Source organism: Anopheles arabiensis, chromosome 2, assembly GCF_016920715.1.
Source record: "Anopheles arabiensis isolate DONGOLA chromosome 2, AaraD3, whole genome shotgun sequence".
In the NCBI taxonomy this organism is placed as follows: Eukaryota; Metazoa; Arthropoda; class Insecta; order Diptera; family Culicidae; genus Anopheles; species Anopheles arabiensis.
In genome coordinates this window covers 48812508-48826309 of record NC_053517.1, presented here as the reverse complement: position 1 = coordinate 48826309, position 13802 = coordinate 48812508, and the positions used below count along the sequence as shown (strand labels likewise).

Below are 13802 nucleotides of genomic sequence, written 5' to 3'. Positions count from 1 at the left end.
TGACTGCCAGGTGACCAAGGTAACAAGCGTGTTGCGTATCGGGATAAGCGACGCTGTATAAGAAAGGTAACGTTTGTTATGTCAACACCGTTCTGTCAAATCGTGCCGCCAGTTCGCTCAGCGCTCATAAACAAACCAATATCATGGAGAACTTTTCGGAAATTTTTATCAAAATTAAGCCGCTTTTTAATGCAGTTATTAAGAACCCTACTCAAGCAAATATACTACAATTGAACGAACAGTTTAAGACGGTGGACAATAGCAGTGTGCAAGTATTACAAAACATATTTCTACAGCAATTGCTCATACTGGTCGATGCCGTACCAGGGCAGTAAGTTAACGTGCTGCTACCTCGTGCACCGTGCGCCTCGATTTAGCTTCCTTATGTGGTTCTTTCAGGAACAAAAACGAGCTAAAAACTCACCTATTGGAATGCATTATCACCATTCTGCTGAAGGGCCGGCTTTCCAAAGCAGTGGCCCTGCGAACGACGCTACTGGCTGCCATGAAGCTGTTGTACGACCGGGACACGGGAACTGTACGTCCCGATTTATCCGAAGAGTACAAACTGGCCGTGCTGAAAGTGTTGTCGCTCGTGTCTCGCCGAATCCAGTCGGAGCTGGTGGAGGAAGTGTACGTGAAAGAGAATCTAACCCTGCTTTCGCAAGCCATCTTTGTGTGCGTCCGCATAGTAGAAACGGAGCGCGCACGTAAGCTCCGCTTCCAGGCAGTGGATTCAATTGTCTCGCTGTTGCAAGTGCATGACGACTTCGACTTCAACGACACGGTGCTTCGCTGCCAGGTTGCTGAATTGCTGTTCATCACGCTCCCCAAACTTCTCGCCACTTACGTGTCCATCATCAACGGTGATGAAAAGCAGGGTACCGCTGTGTACCGCATAGCGATAAAGGCCCTCGGACGTACGCTTAGCCTTATTTTCGAAGATTATGCGAAGGAAACGCTCCACGATGAGTACGGCATTGAACAATTCCGCCAACTGACGGAAAGTTTAGCTGGAACGGAGAGGAGTGCAAACATACTGGGATTAGGATTGAAGGAAAACGATAAAGTTAAATACTTCAACGAAACGTCGCGTACTCGCGACTGGCTGCTGCAGGCTGAAAAGAAGGTGGAACAAATACTGCAGCTCATTCTCCATCTCCGTGGACATGAGGAGGAGCTTATTCGCCTGGAATTTGCCAAAATGAACTGTGAACTGCTCCGGAATTGCACCTAGTAAGTAGATCGACTCTATCCCCATTCTATGCCACTCCCGCCACTATGTTTGAATGTCTGGATGTTTGGATTATCTTTTCAGCAACATGCCTAGCTGTACCGTGCACTATCTACAAACCGTGATTGCCATGTGTAACGACGAATCTGCACGTGTCCGCGATCTGTGCGAAAGGTGTCAGAATTCGGTTCCCTATTTTACGATGTCCTTCGCCGGAAATCGAATTGATGATCTGTTTTTCGACGCCCTCAACCAGCTGCCCCGCGTCATCTACAGGGGAGAGGAGCGCGAACAAATTGCCAGCTTTCGGTTGATAACAGGATTTTTAGGCTTCTTCTCCGAGCCGCAACTGGCCAGCATTTTTTCATCGCAAAACATTCTCGAACAGTTCATTATGGTACTGCTGGCTGCAGCCGAGCTTGATAGTGTTGCCGAGCTCGTCCGTCGAGAATACGTGTCCTATCGCTTTGAGTATGAAGAAGGATTTCATATGCAAAAGGAGAAAAACGAATCCCGTTGGATCGTGCTGAAGAACGTTTCTGCCCCGCGTGCGAAACAAGCTTTCCTCGAGCTCATCCACAAACTGCGGCAGCACGATCAAGCGGTCAATACCGTTCTCATGTACATTTTGGAGAATTTCTACGCCTCAAGGATAAACAGCAATGGATATCTGTTCATTTTGAGCGAGCTGATTCCGGACAACACAAACGACGAATCCAACCCTTCCCGACTGCTGGAGCCGTTCAAAACGCTACTCGCGGAAGTGCTGCAACCACACCACTGGTTTCTGGAGTTGGAAGAAAATGACAACATTTCCGATCAAAAGTACAATGCGCTACACATCTGTCTCGTGGTTCGTACCATTGCCAAACTAGCACGCTTTATGAAGGAACAGTTTCGTTGGTATCTGTACGACGCGTTGCGCATTCTCCTGCAATGCTGCAGCAGTACGCTGAAGTGCATTAACGAATCAACGGAGCTAGCACTGGACACTGTGGCCAGGTCGCAGGGAATGTCGAGCATTGAGCAGCTGCTCCATCACAATCTCGATTACATTTCGCAGCAAATCACTCGATGTCTTAGGCGCAAGGAACACTTCCGGGACGGCATGAACATGCTGGAAGCTGTGCTACGTTTTGTACCGTACGATTCCTCGAACGTGCTAGAAACCACGGTTACACCTATCATTATGAACATTCTCGACAGCTACTCGCAGTACGGCGAGCGAAACTCGATCGTGTGTCTTCGAGTGTTGCAAATATTTATTCACTCGATTCGGCTGCGGTATGCGCACGAAACGGAAAACGAAGCTGAAGCTACTAATGAAAAGGCGGCAACTAATCTTTCCGAACAGATCAAACGCTTGCAAGCTTTTCTGCGGCGAGAAATTGCAAATGATTCAGAGGATGATCCGGAATACAATCCGGATGATCAGGACGAGCAACCCAATGCAACCAATATGGACGAGCAAGCGACCGAACATCAAGACGAAACAGAAACGGAGGAGAAAGAAGAACACGTTCCTTCGCATATAAAAATAGTGTTGCGCATTCTGACCGTTAATTTCAAACACCTCGCATCATCGGAAGATGCTGAACGGATTGTGGCGCTGTCTACCCTTAATGAGGGAATATATGTGCTGCAGCGGTACGAAAATCAGCTCCTACCGTTGGTACACAACATTTGGTTCAACTTTACGGAGCGGTTCTCTGACCGGAATCCGGCCGTGGTAAGGAATGCATTCGAGCTACTGCTCACCATGGCACAATTGTCCAAAGATTTCATACGCAAACGTTCACTGGAGTAAGTATGTTTAGGAACATGTCGGCGAGACTTGAAACAAACTAAAAACCGGTTTCCCCTATTTCTGTTTCTCCTCTATCAACCGACAGCGATGTGCTTCCAAAGCTGTACCAATTCATGCGGGAACACTGGAATGCTGACCCCGGCGCGCACCAGGTATACAAACTGCAATGTAAATTCCTTACCTCGATCGACGGTTTGGTGCGGAACCTCAACTTTAGCGAAAAGCAGCTCGACCAAACGCTGGAGATTATTCGCCTGTACTGGGTGAAGAGTGAACGACGGGAATTGAAGAAGCAGGCCGCCGAATGTTTGCAGCGCATGCGATCGATCAATTCGCTTGCAGTCTTTTTAAAATGTGGCTGTACAACTGTGCTGCAATAAAGCGGACTGTAGGTAGCTTACATTGATCTTAGTAGCGCATGAGTTTTTACTGACATGGCACACAAGCAGCCGTGGATAGAACCTTCTGAACCTGAACAGAACAAAATATGTCCTACAGTCAAGAAGCGGGAGACAAGAAGATTGAATCGTTCGACTACGAGTATTCGGAACAGAGAAATTTTGAAGTTAAATTTGCAGTGGAAAACACACACACTTCCAGGTTTGTTGATCAGCACGTTGAAAGAATGGCAAACACCCAACCGACCAATGCATCGAAAATCCCTCCGCCTGGATTTAGTCGAAAACAGCTTACTCCTTTCTACGAGAAAACAAAGCTACTGCGCACCGTTTTAGAAAGGCAAGTTACGCGAAAACTGGACCATTCTAGTGAACCTTGGTCCGCGAAAGTCGGTGACCATTCGCGTATCCCAAAGCCACCTCAAACAGCACACAGACAGCTTAACTTTTCCATTATGGATGAATCGAGAGTACCTTCGTTGCAGGAACGTTCAGATCCGTCGTTGGGAATATTGCAACCAGAGGGAATGGATTTGGGCAGCTTTCGCGTCAGCATCGATGATAGCGGTCGGCACAATTCATCTAACCTTTCCGATGGCATTCTACGCGACAGTCAAATGATTTGCAACAGCTTCGAAACATCGTACAACGGCATCGATACGGACTATTTGCTAAAACGCTTGCAGGATCAAATCATCCTGCACAACACACTGCTCGATGCGTCGGAAAAATTCCCAAAGTCCCCATCCATAGAAAATCTCGTCAAACAGTGCATGAGAGGTACGGACGCGCTCACTGCCCTAAAGCAGCGTGTTGCGCGCTATAAGACTGCCAAGCAGTCGGCTAGAAAATCACATCCGAACGCTGGTCTACTGCAGGAGCTGCCCAATATTATCCGGCATACGATCAATTGTGCGGAGGATTTACAGAAACTGGCGGAAGAAATAGTACATGTGTCGGCATCTTCCTTCGATTCAAACATTTTAAATCGAAGCTCGTTAACATCGAAAAGCATTAAAGATACCACAAACCGATTGAAGGAAATAGAACAAATGTGGCAACATATGCCTACCCCGGAGGAGGAGGGTTCGTCGCTGGGACTCTTGCATGAGTCAGAGATGCGTGGTTCTGGTCACTTTTTAAACGATGTATCCGCTTCACTTAACACCGTATTCGAAGAGGTAAACCATTCGCTGGAAGAAGTTCTTCAAACACCGAACACGCAAAGTTTGAACAGTTTGAAGACCCACTTGAAAGAGTGCCAAAAACTGCTCTCGGATATCGCGCTTAACAATTCGCTTCTGAACGAAGAATCTATGCCGTCGTTTGCCGAATCAAGTGATATGCATGAAGTTCCCCTGCTTAACATCGTCTCCGATGAGTTGGATAAGTCGTGGAAATCTGAAATCGAAGCCTTTCTCGACATATGGAAAAGCCCCGAAAAGGAGCGGTTTTTACAAATTTCCAAACAGACCATTGATGATCTTTCGTTCCTACGCCAAGAGACAAATCATATGCTGGGCAAGATGAAAATTTCTGAACGCAGTAAGCAACCATCGACCCGGAGGCAGCATCTGATCGAAAGGCTCAACGTATTGCGAGGGACGGAGCAACCGGGTCACAGACCCACTTACACCTCGATCATAATGAAGGATTACATCGATGAGGATGATTTATGTGCCGAACAAGAGTGCTTGCCGAAAGCAGAATCATCTAAAAGAACGGTTCAATTTTCTGACCGCACCAACGGAACTGTAAAACCTGCTAAAAAACTACACGCACAAAAACCAAATCTTCGAACGGACATGGTTGAAGCCCGACTTGAAATACTTTTGCAAGAAATGGATCAATTTCACCAAAACTATCTTACCTCCAACAACCAGGAAGGGAAGCAATCAAATTCGACCATCATCGAGAATAAAATTGACGGTCTCATGGCAATGATTTCGGAACTAGTTGGTACTTTACGATCAAATTAAAATTCCCGTAAACGAACAATGCAGATTTCGAATCTACCCGCCTTTTTTCTTTTTTATCAATGTGATTCGGCATATTCAGCAGCAGCAGCAGCAGAACATTCAGCAGCCCAGCATTGTAGTGATGGGAAAAGTTCGGAAATTGGGAATACGTTAAGTCCACTCAGTCCTAGCAAGGAACGGATTCGCTTAAGCAGGTTTTTAGCATCTATTCTCCTAGTGTTCCCAAATTACGCGGCTTATGCGTTCCTAAGTCATACGCGTAAGGGAACGGAAGACACTCGCCGCATGCTGGTCTATTCGATGAATGCGCTGGGTCCTAAAATTCCGTATGTGATCAATTTCAATCCTAACTATTTCCACTTTGCTAAGGCTTACTATCTGAATGAATAGTAGTTAATAAATTTAAGAAACCTGTACAGTATCCCCTTTTGACAACCACTTCATGAGATGAATCAGTCAAAACTAGTGAAATATGATGAAAAAGCAAAATACCTTTCTATTTTTTAGATTAAAAATTTCGCTAAATACGATATTGTATGATATTGTTAGATGAAAGAATGCAGCCAGCTGCTCGCGTGCTCTCTCTGCAGTAAGCCGCTCTTACTGCAGTTGACGAGCCGTGAGCGCCTGAGAGCGATCGGTCGGGGTGGATCGTTCGGCTGCTGCGCGAAGAGCAGAGGACACTTCGCATCGGGGCAGCGCGGCGTACACAAGTTAGCAATAAAGCATCCGTTAAGTTTATAACTGTATTTATGTTCGTGTGTGTATTGTCCATTGTCGCATATATCGCTAACGGACGTAAAATATATATTATAATTAATTCAAGAAACGAGACAAAACTAAAAACTCTGAACTGTGTATGTTATTTGGAGCGATTATTAATAGGAACTTCTTACCCACTTAAGAAGTGAATATTTTTAGGTTTTCGTTTATAGGAACTATTTTTGCAGTGCTCGTTCACAGAAACTTATGAACGATGTTCGGACTTCGTTTATAGGATCTTCTGAATGATAATTGGTACGGTATTGGAATTAGTGGTCGGAGATCGGAATCGGTCCTACCCGATTCCCATTCCGTGTTCGGAATCAATTCCGGAGCCGATTCCGCGACCAGAATCAATTTTGGAGCCGATTCGGCGATCATAATCGGATCCGGAATCAGAATTGACCTGGAAATCGTAATTTACTCCGATAACTGAATTAGGATTGCCTACAGAAGTGGAATTAGCTCCGGAATGAGAATCATTTCTTGAATTAAAATAATTATTTTCAGAAGCAAAGTCAGTCCGGGAATCTCCATGAGAATGGATCGTTTACAAGTAAATTTTAATTATTTGCGGCTATCAATACGTAGCATCTTTGGACCCAATTCCGATTAAAGAGTCGATTTCGATTCGGAAATCGGTTTCGATTAGAGAACCAATTCCGGAACCATTTCCGGAAGCGATTCCGAAAACGATTCCGAAATCGTTTCCGGAAACTCATTCCAAACCTACTATCCTAAATCGATTCCAGAATTCTTTGAAACTAGCCTGAATCGATTCCGACAAAAAATTTTTTTCATCACCAATTGGAATGTTACTGAAGAGCGCTTTGTTTGAAACCCGATGTCGTTCCGATTCGTTCCAGCAACGGAGTCACTCCACCAGGTTCACTCCCGCAATTTGCTCATCACTACCGCAATTTGCCATCGCTACTTGTTCGCAACAGCACAGCTGCTGAGAACAATCAGCTGTCATCGGTGACAGCGCACAGAACGCACCGATAAAAAAGCAAGCATTGCGTGCATTAAGGTTTCGTTCCGTTTCTTTGCCGTGCATTTTCCCTAGTTTATTCTGTTCTTGACTCATTTGAGACTCTCGTATCAGCAACATGTCGTCCGCAGCCGAAGAAGCGAACCACAAACCGGAGGCACCGACCGCTCCGGCACAAGAAAACACTTCCGAAGAAAACCCCTTGCAGGCAAAAGCCGACGAGCTCGGTGCTCGTGGAAATGAGTTTTTCAAAGGTAGGTAAATGCGACCGCCTGACTGGACCTTAACACGAAGAGGGTGCAATACATTTGCCAAACACGACCGTTCGCACACGATGTGCACGATAGTCATCGATATCGGTTCTCCCTCCCTCCAGAACAAAACTACGAGCAGGCAATCGCGCTCTACACCGAGGCGATCGAAACGTGCCCGAACGAGCGGTTCTACGCAAACCGCAGCTTCGCCCACTTCCGGACAGAATCGTACGGTTATGCTCTGAGCGATGCTGATAAGGCGATATCGATGAAAAACAGCTACACCAAAGCGTACTACCGCCGGGCGGCCGCGCTGATGGCGCTCGGCAGGTTCAAGAAGGCGCTGGCCGACCTGGAGTTTGTCGCGAAACGGTGCCCAAGCGCGAAGGATGCCCAGGACAAGTACACGGAGTGCAAAAAGATGGTCAACAAGATCGCGTTCGAGAAGGCCATCTCGGTGCAGCATCAGGAAAAGAGCGTGGAAAAAATGTGCCGTGATATGGAATTCGCAAGTAAGTGACGCTGGGTCTTGGCTTGACCCCCCATTCCGCGTAACCGTTTGGTTGATGATTGGCAATTTGGTTTTGCTACGCCCTTTCGTAACAGCTATCGAGGATGACTACACTGGACCGAAGCTGGAAAACGGTAAGGTAACGCTGGAGTTCATGAAGAGTCTACTTGAGTGGTACAAGAAGCAGAACAAGCTGCATAAAAACTTTGCCTACAGAGTAAGCGCACCCCACATTACCATACATTATTATTGTAATAATAATAATAATAATTTGCACGTGCCTGTAACGCGTTTTGCCTTCCGTTTGCAGATTCTTTGCGATATGGAAACGCTGCTGAAAACGCAACCCTCCCTGGTGGAGATACCAGTGCCGGACGAACAAAAGTTTACAGTGTGTGGCGATATCCATGGGCAGTTCTACGACCTGCTACATATATTCGAAATCAATGGTTTGCCATCGCCCACCAATCCCTACCTATTCAATGGCGATTTCGTCGACAGGGGCTCATTCTCGGTGGAATGCATCTTCACCCTGTTCGGTTTTAAGTTGCTATACCCCAACCACTTCTTCCTCGCGCGAGGAAATCACGAAAGCTTCAACATGAACCAGCTGTACGGTTTTACCGGCGAGGTGGTTTCGAAGTACTCGCAAAACATGGCCGACATGTTTACGCTCGTGTACAACTGGCTGCCACTGTGCCATTTGATCAACAAAAAGGTGCTGGTAATGCACGGCGGGCTGTTCTCGAAGGATAACGTGTCGCTGGACGATTTGCGCTCGATCGATCGCAACTGTCAGCCGCCGGAGGAGGGCCTGATGTGCGAACTGCTGTGGTCCGATCCGCATCCCCTGCCCGGGCGCGTACCGTCGAAGCGCGGCGTCGGCATACAGTTCGGCCCCGATGTAACGGAGGCATTCCTAAAGTACAACAATCTGGACTACATCATTCGCAGCCACGAGGTAAAGGCGGAGGGTTACGAGGTGGACCATAACGGCAAATGCATAACCGTCTTTTCGGCACCTAATTATTGGTAAGTTTAAGCGCAACGTAAAGCACCGTGTATGGTGCTAGTGGCAGGGATATGGTTTAATGTTTGCCAACTATTCTTGTCCGCACAGCGATCAAATGAAGAATCTGGGAGCATTCATCACACTGAAAGGGAATGACTTGACGCCGAAGTTCACTACCTACGCAGATTCGGTAAGTGATGCGCGAGTGGTGAAAACCAGCACAAACCCTTCTTTCCGCCGGAGCTGATTGCATAACGTTGTATATCTTATCTTTTCTTTTCTTTTCTTTTCTCTTCTTTGTTCATTCAGCCACATCCCTCCATTCGGCCGATGGCATACGCTTACAGTTTGATGTCATAGTACGGTTAAAGCGCTCAGTTGAAAGGTATTGAACGTAATTTCAATATGTTTTCTTCATTTGTTGCTGTTTGACTTTTGCGTTAAAATCTCCATCATCGCAGTGATCGTGAGGCAAGCTCAATGATTCATTCGTTGTAGGGTACGATCGATCGGATCCTTTTTTATTTCGTTTCCTTCCTGTTTTTTCTTCTTCTTATTCAAGTATCAATTATATCAGAGCCAATTGAAACCCAGCTCCGAGAGTTTGGCAAAATAAATGTCTTTTTTATGTTTGCTGAAGCTTTACAAATGATGAGAGATCATAACACGAACATGAGTGAATGGCAGCATAGAAAAAGGTGACGGAACGCGTTACACTTGAACATGTTTCCTTCAGCAAACCATCGGTCTATTAACCTAGTTTTCTTGATAAGTAATTATCGTAAAAAAAAAAACAAATGTGGCCAGCAATTAGTACATAAATATCCGATAAACAGAAAGATGGCAAAATGTTTGATCCGCGGTTGCATTATGCAGTTAGAGCTTTATTGAAAAGCAGTGCAAACGATTGGTTAAATGCTCTTGTAATATTACAATTTGGTCTTTTGGTGTGCGTGAAGTTGGAAACTGTATAGAGAGAACATACAAATAGATGGAGAATGGTCCGTTGGCAAAACAAAAAGTCTACTGTTGTTACCTTTTGCAGAAGAGTATCCGAACAATTAATCAGTTATGTCGAACTTTGTATACAGCTGCTCATCAAAACACGTTAAATTATTTTTGTTTTTCTTTATAAGCCAATCGCATACCCAAATTATGTTGAAACATGAATAGAAACATGGACGAGAAAGAAAGGCATATCATTAGAAAGAGATAACAAAAGCCGGCAACTGAATCGAATGTCATATGGCGCAGAGAATCGCGTTTAAAGCGACGCGTTGACGGCTTAAACCTGAATTCGCATAACATGTAAACATGCCAAACAAGTTTCTCCCGAAAGTGCACCAGCAGAAAGAGAGAAAGGAAATAGACGGCTTCGGATTAGTGCGATATCTCGAGAGGAAGGTAAAAGCGGGTAAACAGAAACATCAACCAACAAAGGTGTGGAAAAGGTGTTTCATTTGTGTTGCAAGTGCACATCCGCTCCTGTTCGCCGTAGGCTACCGTTTGGCGAAGGCTGATTTCATTAGACTGTTGTGCTGCAGCGAGTTATTAAAATTTCTCCAACCTGAATTGTTACGAAACTGTTCATACAACTACGGAGCAACCGGAAAAGCTTATAGTCATCATTGTCGTCGGTTTTAATTAAATCATCCAGCTTCTCTGACGACCAGAGGCCTCAAAGCATTGCACAGACCAGCGCATTGCAAAAGGTGAACGACTGAAGCCATCAAAGTTTGACCACGAATTGTGCGTAATCGCAACCAACCAATCGTTCGCTGCTGCATGTGTGCGTGTGTGTCTGTCTGTCTGTCTGTAGGTGAAGCTGCATCAGCAAGAGCGCCAGAAGCGGCAGCAGTGTAGCATTCGTTACAGTTATTTGTTCGCTCCCAATCCGCTTGATCCGGCTATCCCGGCTGTGCACAGTGCGCTGAGAGAAGAGAAGAAAGCCAAACACACGACGCGATCATCGTGAAAACAAAACAGCCTCGCTGCTAACACTCGCACGGGCCGAGGCGGACGGCAGCGCGTTTGAGAGGGGTGCTATCTCGCGGGCGGGATGCTTGCAGATCAGGAACCTAGATAAACCTGAAAACTAGAACCCCGGGGAAAAGCGTACGAAAGAAAGCGCCCGGACGATAGAGAGGGAGAAAAACTGGTATCGGAAAGCTTGCCAACCACCACCACCACCACCACCAACGCGGCAGCATCAGAGTGTGGGGCAGCATAGTTCCAGTTTCACATAACACACACCACAGTCTGCAAAGGTAGGCGCAGTGAAGATTGTTGTGCGACTCTAGGCTCTTCTCGACACCGTTCTTCCCTTTGGTTGTGTCGGAAAGAGGGGACAAAAAGTGCCGTTGTTCTTTTTAGCATCGTGTCAGCTACGGTTTGATGTTGCATGTTTTCGCTTACTTTAACATTTGGCTGATTTGTTGTTAAATTATCAGATCCATCTGGCAAAGACAAACACTCTTGCCCAGTGCGAATCATCTCTACCTTACCTGTGTGTCTAAGGCATCACTCTCCCCTGGAACAATGTCATCAAACGGATCGTACAATTTAACCGTGGACGGCGAGCTGCGCTATGTTGCCCAGTGGTTCGAAGAGTGGAGTGACTTCCAGCGAGAAGACTTCATACCGTACCTGGTGTCCTACCTGTCACAGCAAGCCGGGAGTGCGGGGTACGTGAACGGACTCATCAGTGCCATGGCGCAGATTAATCCCGGTCAGGATAAGCCGATGAGTCTTTTTCAGTGCAGGGTAAGTAGGCAGCGAGAAACATAAACTGCGCCGAAAAATCACACATTCGTTTCTGTCTCCTTTTGCTCCCCAGGTAAAGCTATTCAACGAATGGTGCATCAAATGGCCGGAAGAGTTCAAAGCTAAACTATTGGAGCGTCTAGAGCAAACCGATAGCACGTTTGGTGCACGAATACGAACGGAACTGGAGTGCAGCGCCAAGCCGATGAATGGCTGCCTGGAACAGCAGCCCGAAACGCAGCAGCAGACAAACGCGGAAGCTGCAGCGAGAGAGCTGGCAGATGACTCGGAACCAATCGGCTTGATCGTGAATGCCGAACCCGTCATGGTGGCGGCAAATGCCATCCTCGTCGCAGACGAAGATTAGGTGTAGTGCGCTGAGTACGCGACAGCGCAACGATATGAACATTCCAACCGGGTACCTTTTACTGTGCGCCTTTGTCTTGCAAACCACAGGGGCAAACCGATCATGACAGGCGCCGTGCATGTTCGTGGCGATGCCATTTATAATAGCATCATAGGGCAAAAGACACACTCACTATTTATTACCTACTGGTCGTTAAAAGTAGCCATTCCATAACGAGGATATCGTGCCTCGAATTTCACAGTTCCATAATGCATTATTTAAATATTACATTTTTTCACTTATCTACCATACCCATGGGTATGAAGAATTGTTGAATCTCGGCGAAGAGCAGCTCGAATTGTTTCCAGTATTAGCAGAAGGAACATAGGCATGCTAACTGTTCAAAAAATACTATTGGATTGAGCATATAAAAGACTTACTAACTTCCGATACAGTATACACCGTTCGAAGATAATCAAACAAACCCGTTTTCAATTGGATTGAGATCGGACATTTAAAAAAAAGAATGATTGTTCAGCAGTGTGATCATTCTTCCGTCTGCCGTTTATCGTATCACTAGTGTAAATGAGCTGTACTGAATAAAGTATAAATATTAACAAAACCCCTTCACAAAGCCCCCGATCTTGAACGTGTTTCCTTTCAGCGGCAATCATACAAGGAAAAATTAGCGATGCATAAATAATGAGTTCATTGGCAGCCGCCCGGCCCCGGCGATATGCAACACAAGTAATGCATCGCACTGCACTTGATACAAAAGTACGGTGCGCGCAGTGTAAGGTTGCACTTTGACATAGTTTAAACCGAAACCGTACACAACGAACTGCTCGCGGGTATAACAAAGACTAGTCCAGTTGGATCATTTGTGGTGGATTCGCAACAAAAAACCAAAAAACCCCATACGAACTCCCAGCAATGTTCGCTGAACTTGAAAAGAAGCTGTTGCGACACAGCATGAGACCTCGGACAAGAGGCACTACCTAAAATAAAGTGCACTATTATCATGAACAGTCACCGCCGACAAAGGCGGCAAATCAACGGAACTAGAATGGCTCAAAATCGATCGGCCAAAGCTCTCTGGACAAAAGGAAGCGACATTAATGCTTGAAAGTGACCACGGGAGGCTCTCAGCCGTAGAACGAACTTTAATAACTGCAAATACAAAGGAAAATTATTATGTCCGCATCACCGCACTCGCAGCCTCCCCCAATGCCTTTCCACGTCCAAGCGCTGACGGTCACGAGGGGAAATTGGCCACCGCCTTTCGCGGTAGTTACCGCCATACGCCGTCGGAGTGGTCCGGTTGTGGTTTACGGGCCGACGTTGAAGGTCAGGGATGCGAAAGAAACACAGAAACACATTTTTATTTTTTCTTTCTTCTCCCAAGCACGGCTACCGTAAAAAACTCTTCAGAACAGCTCTTCGGCGGGGGCCAATCATAACACTCATCATCAGCGACGGTTGATCATCATCATAGATTCATCATTCTGGGTTGGGTTAGCGCAGGGAGGCGCTTTTTTCTAATTCTCATGTGGTGCGAGCGCTCCGGTCGTTACGAACAGCCTTGAACATGAAACACATCGCATTGAGGCCAAAAATGAATGCTTGATCTTGACGATTGTCGGGCCCGGCCCCAGCATCTTCAGTGTGCGTGTTTATATTTTGGGGCTGCATGTGTAGGTGTGTGTGTGTGTGTCTATGGAGATATAAGGAAAAATGCATAATTT

General features: G+C 46.2%; 3 protein-coding genes across 4 annotated transcripts; all 3 read left to right on the top strand.

Moving 5' to 3' along the window:
* The first annotated feature begins 31 nt into the window (after positions 1-31).
* Positions 32-5383, top strand: LOC120907487 (TELO2-interacting protein 1 homolog). The gene is made up of 4 exons (XM_040319075.1): positions 32-331; positions 400-1236; positions 1319-3037; positions 3127-5383. The coding sequence occupies exons 1-4, from the start codon at positions 144-146 to the stop codon at positions 3419-3421; spliced, it is 3039 nt and encodes a 1012-aa protein (XP_040175009.1). The 5' UTR covers positions 32-143; the 3' UTR covers positions 3422-5383.
* Positions 5384-7145: 1762 nt separating this feature from the next.
* Positions 7146-9969, top strand: LOC120894657 (serine/threonine-protein phosphatase 5). Of its 2 annotated transcripts, XM_040297372.1 has the most exons (7): positions 7146-7425; positions 7548-7937; positions 8032-8153; positions 8247-8968; positions 9057-9138; positions 9258-9333; positions 9511-9969. In XM_040297372.1, exons 1-6 carry the CDS (start codon positions 7290-7292, stop codon positions 9306-9308), a joined length of 1503 nt encoding a protein of 500 aa, XP_040153306.1. In that variant the 5' UTR covers positions 7146-7289; the 3' UTR covers positions 9309-9333; positions 9511-9969. The 2 variants fall into 2 exon arrangements, with proteins under 2 accessions (XP_040153306.1, XP_040153304.1); XM_040297370.1 differs by having other exon boundaries at positions 9258-9969.
* Positions 9970-10260: 291 nt separating this feature from the next.
* Positions 10261-12693, top strand: LOC120894658 (uncharacterized protein C14orf119). Its single transcript, XM_040297373.1, has 3 exons — positions 10261-11215; positions 11399-11711; positions 11785-12693. Exons 2-3 carry the CDS (start codon positions 11487-11489, stop codon positions 12076-12078), a joined length of 519 nt encoding a protein of 172 aa, XP_040153307.1. The 5' UTR covers positions 10261-11215; positions 11399-11486; the 3' UTR covers positions 12079-12693.
* The last annotated feature ends 1109 nt before the right edge of the window (positions 12694-13802 follow it).

Coding starts and splice junctions, on each gene's coding strand:
- LOC120894658 (XM_040297373.1), top strand. CDS start 11,487: ATGTCATCAAACGGATCGTACAATTTAACCGTGGACGGCGAGCTGCGC. Junction 11,712..11,784: donor TGAGTCTTTTTCAGTGCAGG/GTAAGTAGGCAG, acceptor TTTGCTCCCCAG/GTAAAGCTATTCAACGAATG.
- LOC120907487 (XM_040319075.1), top strand. CDS start 144: ATGGAGAACTTTTCGGAAATTTTTATCAAAATTAAGCCGCTTTTTAAT. Junction 332..399: donor GTCGATGCCGTACCAGGGCA/GTAAGTTAACGT, acceptor TGGTTCTTTCAG/GAACAAAAACGAGCTAAAAA. Junction 1,237..1,318: donor CTGCTCCGGAATTGCACCTA/GTAAGTAGATCG, acceptor TTATCTTTTCAG/CAACATGCCTAGCTGTACCG.
- LOC120894657 (XM_040297372.1), top strand. CDS start 7,290: ATGTCGTCCGCAGCCGAAGAAGCGAACCACAAACCGGAGGCACCGACC. Junction 7,426..7,547: donor TGGAAATGAGTTTTTCAAAG/GTAGGTAAATGC, acceptor CCCTCCCTCCAG/AACAAAACTACGAGCAGGCA. Junction 8,969..9,056: donor TTTTCGGCACCTAATTATTG/GTAAGTTTAAGC, acceptor TTGTCCGCACAG/CGATCAAATGAAGAATCTGG.